This window comes from Pezoporus occidentalis, unplaced genomic scaffold (genome assembly GCF_034315485.1).
Source record: "Pezoporus occidentalis ecotype Australia unplaced genomic scaffold, CSIRO_AGI_Poc_V1 ctg175, whole genome shotgun sequence".
Classification (NCBI taxonomy): Eukaryota; Metazoa; Chordata; class Aves; order Psittaciformes; family Psittacidae; genus Pezoporus; species Pezoporus occidentalis.
This window is the reverse complement of record NW_026913586.1, coordinates 705,032-717,101: the sequence shown is the minus strand read 5'-3', so window position 1 is coordinate 717,101 and position 12,070 is coordinate 705,032. Positions and strand designations below refer to the sequence as shown.

Sequence of the window (12,070 nt, the reverse complement as noted above, 5' to 3'; positions counted from 1 at the left end):
CTTCCTCTCTGAGGAAAAGTTTGGGAGCACCAATTAACTGCAGTGTGTCAAGAGGCAGGATCTGTGGTCACTTGCAGGTCTTGAACTTGCCATAAAAGCTTGGTGGTGCCTTGGACAAGGCAGTATTTTAAGTTCTGACATGGGAGTCCATAGCTGTAGTTTGTCTCCCCAGCTTCTGTTCTTCATTAGAACATACTTCCTGCTTCTGTTCTTCAGCTGTTCTGAAAAAAAGCTGTATTCAGTTATGCTCAGCCCCATCAATTCCCAGGGAAAGTAAGTAAAGTATTGGTGACTTTTGGGGTAGTCTTACCCAAGGAAAGAATTTCATTCTAGCTCTCTCCTTTCTTTGTTTTTTTCCTTTCTGCTGTTGGGTTGCTCAGTTCTCTGGTAATCTTTGTTCAGGGACATTTGTTAAGACAAGCTGATCCTAATGGTTTCTTTGGGCCTCCGCAGCCAGCAGAATGGCTGTAGCAGGAAGCAGACACATGTTTTCTGAGTACAGCGTCAGAGCTGAGTAGTTCAGTAGTCTTTGTCACTCTGAGACACTCTGGATAGCAGTCCTGTCACTGATTTTACAACATAGGGATGTGCTCTAGCATCACACAGTCTTTAAGGTTCTTTCCAACCCTAACCATTCTAGGAGTCTATGATCACCTAACCAACATCTGGTTGAACTTGGATAGCTACTGTTATTATACTGCAATTCGTATGTCTCCAAATGAATTTAGTTCTGTTAAAAAAAAACAAACCAAACCTAATCTTGCTTTTCTTAGTCTTTTCCTCAGCCTGTGAATTGAGGGGGATTTCTTTCCCCAGAAAGCCAGCAGCATAACAGCTCTACTGTTTGAAGGATGGCTTACTTTGCACTCTGGATATGCTTGATTACAGTTACACAGAGACTCAAACCACTACATAAGCTGTTAATGTAGAAGCACAAATAATAATATTGCAGAGGTGTTACATCACTGAAAGTGGCCCAGGTCCAAAGCAGGATTTGGGTATGTGCTTCAGGCGGTTGGGTTATATGCCTGTACCAGATGGAGACTTTAAATTTTCATCAGCAGGTTTATAAACACAAAGAATATCCTTTTATCAGCCTCCAGGTCTTTTACTAATAAGCTGCAAATGCTGAACTTTAATTAGCAGGGAGTGGAGGTGCAGATGAAATAAGATACATTCTTACTGATGATTATCCATCATGTGAGAATAAAAACAAGACATGAGTAATGGCCTGTTTCAGTTTTTTGGGGCTTTTCTGTTGGTGTGTTTTGTTTTGATGCATACTTGGTAGTATAAATGAGTGAAAATAGCTAAAAAATAAATTGAGGCAGATTCTCTGGTGATGAAACTCCATTGCAGGCAAATGGAGTGTGAGTTTTCAGCCCTGCTCATCTTTGCATTGACTTCTGTAGGCCAAGTCAACACAAGGGTGTGTGACAGCTGTGGGGGTAAGTTTGCCATGGAATCATTCCCCCACCCTTTACTCAGTCTTGTCACATAAGTCATAGGGTCACAGAATGGTTTGGGTTGGAAGGGACCTTAAAGCTCATCTAGTTCTAACCCCCTGGGGATACCTTCCTCTAGAGCAGGTTGCTCCAAGTCCCGTCCAACCTGGCCTTGAACACTGCCAGGGATGGAGCAGCGACCATGGATGGGCAAGGATAAAGAATTTACAAAACTACATCTTTTCTGCTGCTGAGAGCTAGCCAGAGAGGTCTGGCCTTTGAAGTATCACTGCTGTGTGGAACCCAGGAATCCCCACTTTCTTGAGGGGTGCAAGTGCATGGAGAGGGAAAAGGGATTGATTAGTTTAATGCTGCCTTTTTTTTTAGCAGCGTGTTTGCTGGCCTACGTGGCGTGCTTGAGCGCTGTATGTGTGCCCCAGCTGAGAAGCTCTTTCTAGACCCTGCAGGCATCCAGCTACTGGGCTTGTGCTTTGTGGTTTATAAATCATTCAGGAGACTTGTGTGTTACAACAACAGTATCAGCTCTTTAGAGTGTGTCAGGGAAGGACCTTGACTGGTATCTTTTCGAAAGGAAAAGGGTTGAGTGTATGTGCAAAGTTGGCACATAGTTTGAGAAGGTTTTGGGAAATGGTAAGGGAAGTTAAGGAAAGATGCAACTTTGTGCGATGTAGATTGGTCCTGGAAATTCTGCATCTAACTTTCCATGTCTTCCCTTAAGAAGGCTTTGCTAGAAAAGTAAGCCACTAAAAGACCTACTGTTGAAAAACAGAGATATATAAATTCTAATCAGTAGCTGAAAGAAAAATGTTCCACCAATAATATAATTGAGTACTTTCTGACTAATCAAGCCCCAACCCCCTGAAATACATACCTTCCTCAGTGGATTGTGATTCCACAAAGGATGGCTGCTTCATAGGTCATAGTAGAATAGAATAGTTTAAGTTGGAAAAGACCTTTAAGATCATCTCATCTGACTAGACATCTAACACTGCCAAGCCCACCACTCAACCATTTTAAATACCTCCAGGGATAGTGAGTCAACCAATTTCCTGGGCAGCGTGTTCCAGTGCTCGATAACCTTTTCAGTGAAGAGATTTTTCCAAACATTCAATCTAGGATGGTGGGAGAAAGGCAGAACAGCACTGATTGCAAAGATCTCCCCTGACAGGATGAAACCAACGGGAGTTTGTTCTTACCACATTGTGTAGGGTTGAGATTTGTAGCTGGAGGCAGCTGCTGCTCTTTCACAAAATATGGCTTTGAGCTGTGCATAAGAAGTAGGAAGACAACAGCACAGCACAGGGGTTTGCAGTTGCTACAGGGGTCTGAGTACAAGTGCCCCTTGATTGAATTATCTGAGATGAATGAGCCTTCAGTTCTAACTTAACATTGGCACCAAGGCAAAATGGACCTGTTCTCTTTGATTTGCTCTGATTTGCTACTCTGATGACATATATTGATGTTAAAAGAAGGCCACTAAGCTTTTCTTTGTGCTGCATTGGAAATGACACATTGCAAGATGAGGAAGAGTTCTATTTTAAATTGCAGAATTGGAGATGAAGTGAAATTGAAAAGAAAGATCAAAGATAGAAAGTAGGGGGAGGAAGAAAGAGGCAACGTACAATGTGGCGGCTGAGACATCTTGATTTCATTTTAATGAGTCTCTGACCACTCAGGGAGGCGAGGGTCATTCTTTGTGTTACTGGGGGGGGGGAAGAACAGCCTTCTGCTGCTGCACTGAGATTTGCTTTGAACGTGGTCTCTTACCAAAGAGAAGGGCTGCACTCTGCTTCCTGCTTCACAGGATTAGAAAAGACTGAGCTGTTTTCTAACTCCTGCGTCCTACTTACGTAACTTGCAGATGACGGCTGTGCAACCTCTGCCTGAGCCCTGGAAAATTCTCCTGTCGGTGACTCAGGTGCTTGGCACACAGGCTTGTGGCGCAGCAGGCTTAGAGATGAGATTGCAGTTAGATGCACACACTGGGTACCAGAGCCCAATTCAAGGTCTCTTTATGGAGGCTCTTCCTACTAGAAGCTGTGTGTGACTTCCTCATCATCCTGGTCATGTCATTACCAAGTGTCTCTCTGCTGACACTATATTAATTATGTGCAAGTACCCTTTGTTTGCATTGGAACAGAAGAGAACCACAGGCCTGACTGTTGTCCAGAGATGTGGGTTAGCAAGGAAGGGGAAGAGCTAGGCAAGAGTGAGTCCTCATCCTTTGTATAAGGCTGCAGGATGTGCAGAGAACATTTGGAATGTAATCATAGAAGGGACCTTAAAAATCATCTAGTTCCAACCCCTGGATCTTCATGGGGGAGCACGAGGTCCCCTTCTACAGTCCCCATTCCCAAATTCCATGCAGTCACCATAACACTCTTGGTTTGGAGGCTCTAGATCTGGCTGAAAGCTAGGGGACAGGACAGCACAATGTGCTGTAAAATTGAGACTATGAAAAGGGAAAGATTAGACCCTGGGGATGAAGGGAGAAAACTGAAACAGAGGGAGACATGCTTTAGCTGCAAACTAGACTTCCCTGTGCTTCAGATGTCATCTCCAGCAGCAGCAGATCCCAATTTCCAGCTCTTTGGAACTGAGAGGAAGGTGTGTACCAGTGAGTACACTCAGCCACTGCACGGAGTCAAGGGTGGGACAACTGTGATATCCCCAGATGCAGCCCATCTTGTATGAATCTATGCAGCAAGCCCCTCTGGCAGTCCAGCCAGCTTTAAAGCAGTACTTAGCTTGTGCCTGCACAGGGTTTGTTTGCCAGACTGCAGTGAGGGGGGACAAAAAAAACCATCTTGCCACAGAGATGACCTGGTGACTAATCAGTTTCATTGATGTTGTGCTTGCAGGAGAGAGCAATCTATCCTCTGCAGTTCCTGCGGGCTTTGCTGCTGGAGGCTCTGAGGAAGCAAACGTGAGATGTTATCCAGAAGCAGAGTTATGTGAGCCCACCAAACCTATCGGTGCTGCGCTCTCCTCCATGTATGAACATGGTAATGCAGAAGATACCGATATCAGGAAATCTCTTGATGGCTTCTACAAAATGTATTGTAAAAAATGGCCAGACAGAACGGATCCCACCTACGAGGCTGCATCACGATGTCTGTCACAGAAAATTTCAGAGCTGGCAAACCGGGATGGAACAAAATATGCATCGCGTTGCCTGCAAATGGCCCAGGTGGTCTTGAACAGAGATGGGTGTAAGATCTTTCCAAACCACCCCACTACTGCTTGTTTTTCAAAGCCAGCTGAAGGAGAAGTTGTGTTGGAAGACATAAAGAGAACACCTGGACTCTCCGATGATGTCCTGCAATTCCTCTTGAAACAAACATGGACTGAACAGAGCCCTGACATGTCACATGAGAAATGAGCAAGACACAGCAGGAGGGGGGATGTTTCTGTCATTGGAGCTTTACTTTCACTGTGAAAAAAGGTGATCTTAGAAAGTAACTCTTCTCTTAGCACCCTCTTGAACACACTTATTTCATGGAGGAATTCCATATTCCATCTGGAGCAGACCTTGCCATCTTGGTCTCTGCAGAACACCGCTGCATAAGGAGCATCTGTGGTCCCCATGAAACTGCTTCAGATGTGTTGACTTAAGTGGGATGGGTGATCAGTGATGCAGTGTCTGCTGCTGGGACATCAAACATGATGATTTATACCTACCAGGCTTTTAAATTGACCTGCATTCCTACGCCAGCTGAACAGTGGCCCAGCCCAAATTCAAACTTTGCATAGGCAAGGATGTCCAAGTGCTGTTGACTATAACACACTGACTGAACAAGCTTGGAACAATATTCCTCAGAGCTAGGGAGGAAATTTAAGACTGTTCTGTACCTGACAGATACTATAACTCCTGTGCTTCCATAGGGTGCCTGATAGCCTGTGTGTTTACTTAGAGATATACAATTCTACAGATCATGATTGCAATGCAGGTGAGCTTTTTCAACAAGAAAAGTGTTTTTATCAGAGAGGAAATAAAGCTTCTGAGCAGGTTATTTTTTTAACAGGAAGGATAAAAAAAGAAAATAAAAAAGCTTTATCACCGTAGTGATGTTTCTAACACTTCAAGTGCTCCAGCTGAACAGATTGAGGATTTTTTTCGTGTCTGTATGAGGTGGTTTAAGAGCAACCTGAAATAGATTCGTGAGTAAGGGCTCTGCAGAGGTGTCTGTAGGGAAGCTGCAGAGTTGTTGCCAGCTGCCCTGGTAGCTGCCTCCTGTAAGGAAAAGCAGGAGAAGCAGAGCTCACATATCAGCATGCCCAAGACTGTGGGTCACTTGGTTGGTTCTGTAGGGCCAGTGTTGCTTTCTCAAGCTGTCTCCCTACACATTAGCTCCTGCTGATTTTTTCTACCACAGGGTCTGAGCTCAGAGCTTTCACAGAGAGAAAATCAATGCTTGTTGGTTGAGTACACTCTTATCTTTGTTGGCACTGCACAAGACCTTGTGATCACTTCCCTGGTGTGTTGATGGATGAGGGAAAATGTTCTGTGAGATGTTTGAACCACCCCACCAGTAGGGATCATCTGGTGTTGGTTACAGTAAAGGTTTGCTTTTTCTAAGCTCTGCTGCTGTTTATACCCGCAACTTTCTTGCTCTGGTTTTAGTTGGCAAGATCAGCACTAGCTGCAGTGGGAACTGGCCTAATTCACTGGTTGCCCAGCTTAGGTTTTGGTGGCTGCCACTTGCCTATGACATTAAGAGGTGACCTGAAGGACTAATTCCCAGCAGTTGGTTTTGGTAGGGAATTTAAAGTGCTTTAAGTCTGATGCGTTGCTATGAATTTGGCAGGCTTAATTCTCCTTTGCTTTGTGCTTATGGGGTGAATCCCAAGGAAAATAGCTGCACAAGGGATGCAGGACTGGGCTCCCACTGTCAAAGCTGTGGTGGGAAGGGTGCTGCTGTTGCACAGGGCTGCAGTTCGGGTCCCTCTGTTCAGCATGTGGGAGCCCTTTGAAATGGTCAACCAGATCCAGTCCCTCTCTGGACAGGTTATCGGTTATTAAAGCTGTGCTTTACTGTCTGCAATTATGAATGTTCTGTTCTTGAACGAGGTATCAGGCTCTAAAAGAGACACTTGGATTGGAGAAGATAGGTACATTGTAGTCCTTACCAGGGTTGCCAGGCCCACTGCTTTGATTTAGATTTTGCTTTGTTTCACAGCTTGCAAATCAGAGAATTCTTTTGGAAAAATACTGAGTTTTGGCTTCTCCAAACTTTTATTGTTAGATTTTAATTAAAATTTGGAATAAACCTGATTAGTTTATGGCAGATTTTCATGTATTAGATGCTTACAGAAGCAGAGCAGAGCTCAGCTAGGTAAATTAGGCTCCAAAATCCCATTGGTTTTTAATGACAACAAAACAAGCTAAATGTTTAAGCAGTTTTCTCAGATATCTGGTGTAAGGAGCTGAAATATGATAGAGTTTAGAATACCTGATCATTACTTCTGTGAAACACCTCCATTCCTGCAGAAGCACTTAATATTAGGAAGTGTTTCATTGGAATCTTACAGTTCAATCACTTCTATTAAGTTAAACAAGACTACAGCACAGAGAATAATACTCATCACTCCTTTTCCCACTCACTGCTAATTAATTTTTTACAAACCTGTGCTGGAACCTGCTCTGTGTATTTCCAAGTCTGCTGAAAGCCAAACCATTTTTATTACTCATTTCCTTGATAAACATCTCTCCTCAATTCCTTTGAGACATAGGGAGACGAATGCATCTCTCTCCTTTGCCAGGTGTTTCAAGCAAGACTCACCAATTGCTTTGAACAGGCTGTTCTTGAAAGAAGCACAGTCCTATTTGGCATTTTATGCTGCTACATAGAAGACATCATAATAATGCGTATTACTTCTGGTGAGCAATAGCACAGGGGGGCTAACTTAGTCTATTTGAACTTCTTAAACTGATTTGCAGTTATAACTATGATGTGTTGCTTTGAATTAACTAAGTTGGATTTTTTTTTTTCCCCTCCTATTTTTGTGGGTTCTTTGCTTTTTTTTGTCTGTTGCTTTTGTAACTTTTCTTAGCCTAAGGGCAATCCATCCACGTTTTGGATCCTCTAAAATACTCTTTCACAGACTACTTCACCTCTTTCTTTCAGTGGAGTCTTCAGAAAAATGGAAGCAGCTTTGAAGGAGCAATCAGCTTAAAATGTGTGAGGCTGCCAAGATCCTGTGTCAAGCCAGTCCCCAGCAGTGTCGAGTAGGACAGCTGTGTTAAAACGCCAGTGCACCTCCCACCACTGCAAACACAGCCACAAGTGCCTTGTCCTCTGCTGCCAGTTGTAGAGGCACGAACTTCGCCAGAGCATTGCCCCTTACAAACAAGTGTCCAGGCAGTGATGGGAGACAGGGGAGGACAGGACCCCAGGAACAAAGAGAGCAGGAGGAGGGATTTGGAGGGGAAAAACAGCCCCAGGGGCACAGGTGGGTGAGTAGGTGCCTCAGGTTGGGCTTTTGGGCAGCTGCTCTCCTGGGTGTTGGCCCCACCCCAGCCAGTCACCCTGTGGACAGGAGAAGGAGGCAGCCCCAGTGGGGAAGAGTGCTCCTTCCTTGCTAGTTTAAACTCAGTTTAACAGCGCTTCTGTCCTGTTTCCCTCCCCACCATCATCCCTCCACCAACCTCCAGTTCCTTTATGTCTTTTGTGGTGGTGCTAATGAGATCCCTGGAGGAGTTTTCCATTTAAAATGAAACAGATGTCTCTGAGCCCAAAGAGCCTGATGTCAGTCAGCAACAGAGCAATGAACCCACACACAACCACTTAAGGATTCTCTCTTGGAGGCCTCTTATCTACTCGCTCAGTGGCTTTTTTGCTGCCTTACTCCCTCTGATAGGAAGATGTGTGCCTTTCTGCATGTTTTCCACACTCTGTTTTGTCCACTGAAGGGGTGGTTTGCTGCAAGATGTTGCTTGCTTACTGGGGAGGCCATACATTCTCCAGTGTGGATGTGTTCAAGGAAACATGGAAAGCAAGAGGAGGGGATGTGCTTTAGTTAACAGTATACGGACAAAGAAGAAAGCACAGTTGGGATCTCAAAGGTCAACTTCAAGGTTCCCAGCTAATGTTCTTACTCACACCGCTTGCACCAGTTTTAGCACTTGATCTTCAGCATTTCACTTTGGAGATAGTTCTTACCCTGCCAGCCCAACTGCTGAGATTCCTTGTCTCTTCCCTTTCCTCTGGCCAGATCCAAGGACGGGTGTTCATGTTTCATGCAGCCTGCTGCAGTTTCACATGGAGCTGCTATTCCTGCCTTTCTGCCCCCAGCAGGTTGGCACAGCCCCTCTGCTCTGCAGGTGTTTCTAGCAAAGGCAATGGAAATTTGGCTTTAACCAAAGCAGGAAGAGGCCCTGCTGGCCCAGCTGGCTGCAAATTATGGCCAAGATCTATGGATTTGATGCAATCTCTCTTTGCAAATAGATTTACACTGGAACTGTCTTGTTGTCTTTGAGTCATCATGAAACTGATACATCTGGCTTCTTGGTGGTTCTGCTTAAGGTGTTGCTTGCTTGCTTTTATGGCAAGGGTGTTGTACATCTGCTGGAGGGCACACAGAATATTGGAGCAGCCCCCAGCTACTCAAGTTAATGGTGCCAGGGATAAAAAAGAGCTGAGATGAGGATCCAGCATAATTTCTGTAGTAGTAAATCTGTCTGCAGGTGCTGGTCTGCAGGAATCCAGAGAAAAGCATCCTACAGGCAAAAATTATGGAGAAGGGTAATACCAACTGCTTCAGCAATAGATACAGCTGGAAAAAATAAACATGCTCTGGAGTGTGCTATAAGTAATTACAGAAACGGTATTGGCCTTTCCCTGCCAGCTCACATTGCTTAACCAACACAGATCTGCCACAGCTACAAGGGCATTGATACTGATGGATGTAGGGAGCTATTGCTAAAGGATGTACGTGGAGGAAGGAAGGTCTTCAGTGTGAATCAGATGTTGTTGCTCATAATTTTTCACTAGTATTTATGCTCTTTTACACACTTAAATATGAGCTGCTGTGGAAAATCTTTTAACTGCCAATTTAAGGGAAATAACCTGGAGAAGTGAGCTGAAGAAGTCAGAGGACTGCATCTGGAGCCCTTCAGTTGCTGTATTGGGTTTGGCGATTAATTGTTTTTTGCTTTGGGTGTTACCACGTGGTCTGCTACTCAGATTTGTTAGAATTAAAAACCCAAACCCAAACCCATACAATTTCCACAAAGGAAGCTCAGAGCAAAATAGGAAGTTCCTGTTCTGTAGGAGAGTTCTGCTACTGATGATGATTGAGAGAGACCTGCTGGGTTTTACAGAAGAGGAAAGAAACCCTAATTGACTGTAGTCTCACCCTAGATCAGCCCTGGAGCCAGACGTGGCCTTCCCCACTCATAACAAATGTGAGGTATCTGTCTGGACCCCCTCTTTGAGACTGTGAGGAGAGAGGGCACACATGGAGTGCTCCTCCTGAGGCCTGGAAAAACCTGTGCTGCCATCTTTTTATCTGCTTTTTGAATGAGGTTTTGAAAACATCCAAGTGAATAGCTGTTCATTTGTTGTTATGGGTTTTAAATGATGATAGAATCATAGAATTAACTAAGTTGGAAAAGACCTTTAGGATCATCAAATCCAACTGTTACCCCAGGACTGCCAAGACCACCACTAAACCATACCACTGTGAGCTTCATCTAAACAGTGTGTGAACGCCTCCAAGGATCGTGACTCCACCACTGCCCTGGGCAGCCTGTTCCAATACCTGAGCACTCTCTCTGTGAAGAAATCATTCCTAATACCCAATCTAAACTTCCCCTGGTGCAGCTTCAGGCTGTTACCTCTTGTCCTATCACTTGTTACTTGAGAGAAGAGGGAGACCACCACCTCACTATATCCTCTTTTCAGGTAGTTGTAGGGAGCGATAAGGTCCCCCCTGAGCATTCTCTTCTCTGGACTAAACATCCCCAGGTCCTTCAGCTTCCCCATCACATTTGTGCTCCAGACTCTTCACCAGCTTCATTCGCCTTTTCTGGCCCCGCTCCAGCACCTCAATGTCTCTGCGGTAGTGAGGGGCCCAGAACCGAACCCAGGATTCAAGGTGCAGCCTCACCAGTGCCCAGTACAGGGGAACAATCACTGCCCTGGCCCTGCTGCCACACTATTACTGATACAGGCCAGGATGCTGTTGGCCCTCTTGGCTGCCTGGGCACAAGCTGGCTCATGTTCAGCCACCATCGCTCAGCACCCCCAGGTCCTTTTCTGCTGGGCAGCAGAAATGAGGCAATCTTGGTTTGGAAGGTACATATCCAGGAAGTCAGTCTGGGGTCCTGCTGTGGGGGATCATGCTGCTTCTCTACACACCAAGGGCCAGAGGGGAGGTGAAGTGCCTCCAGGGAAATCATGCTTCTGCTTCAGCTCCTCCAGGCTCATGCGGCTGCACAGCCACTGCCTTTAACATCCTGGTTTTCTTATTAGAAATCTCTGATGTGGCAAGAAGAGGGAAAAGAGGACTCACTACTCTTCAACCCTTTAGGAAATGAGATAGAAGCAATGACAAAACAGAGAATAGGCAGCTGCAGAAAGCATGAAGATAGATGGTGACAGAGGAGAGCATGAAACTTTGATTTTAAAGAGCAATGTAGGCAGAACAGCCTGGATGCAGCTGAAAAATTTGGATTATGACTCACATCTACAAGTCTTGGCTGGCATCTCACAGAGGATGTGGTAAGCTCTGTGCTACTGGAACATGCCACCTTTTGAGATGTTTGCATCCCTCACGGTCAGGGCTGCCTGCAGTTCTTCTGTGTGCTGCTCACTTCCAGCTACAATATTCAGCTCAAGCCAGTAAGCCTGCCAAAAATAGATATATGTCTTATGCTGAGACAGAAGGAAGGGCAAAGATTTAGCCCTTTGGAATAGACATCTCTGGAGCAGGTGATACATTTGACACAGGTCTTGTAGAGAGGTATTTTTTCTTAGCTGTATTTGTTTTCTTTGGAGTATGAGTCTGATTCCTGTGTCCATGCTGTTTTGCACAGTAGGTGGTTGAGAGGCTTAGTGTTGAGGAAGGGTAAATTACCTTCAAGGAAAATGGAGAGGGGATAAGTCTCAGCACTTGTTTAGGTGGGTGATAATCCGGCATGCTGGGATGTGGTTTGGAAAGAGTTGGCCAAAGTGATTGTGTGGTTGGAAGTGCTACTACAAAGCACCTCTAGGGTCACTGCCTTCATAGCAGCCTTCCAGTATCTGAAGGGGGGCTATAGGGATGCTGGGGAGGGACTCTTCATTAGGGACTGTAGTGACAGGACAAAGGGTAACGGGTTAAAATTTAACAGGGGAAGTTTAGACTGGATATACGGAAGAAGTTCTTTACTTCTGAGGGTGGTGAGGCACTGGAATGGGTTGCCCAAGGAAGCTGTGAATGCTCCATCCCTGGCGGTGTTCAAGGACAGGTTGGACAGAGCCTTGGGTGAAATGGTTTAGTGTGAGGTGTCCCTGCCCATGGCAGGGGGGTTGGAACTAGATGATCTTAAGGTCCTTTCCAACCCTAACTATTCTATGATTCTATGATTCACATACAGGGCCCCCACACTCGTTGCAGAA

General features: G+C 45.2%; 1 protein-coding gene across 6 annotated transcripts in view; it reads left to right on the top strand.

Annotated features, from left to right (window-relative positions):
* SHLD1 (shieldin complex subunit 1) overlaps positions 1-11,763 on the top strand; it is an 80,452-nt gene extending 68,689 nt beyond the window's left edge. For 4 of the 6 annotated variants that reach the window (XM_062614325.1, XM_062614326.1, XM_062614327.1 and 1 more), the window contains 2 exons: positions 4,328-5,416; positions 10,943-11,763. In XM_062614325.1, the coding sequence (XP_062470309.1) occupies positions 4,328-4,848 (521 nt within the window). In that variant the 3' untranslated portion in view covers positions 4,849-5,416; positions 10,943-11,763. Of the gene's footprint in view, positions 1-4,327; positions 8,932-10,942 lie in introns of those variants that run through there. The other 2 variants (XM_062614328.1, XM_062614323.1) reach the window with 2 other exon arrangements.
* The last annotated feature ends 307 nt before the right edge of the window (positions 11,764-12,070 follow it).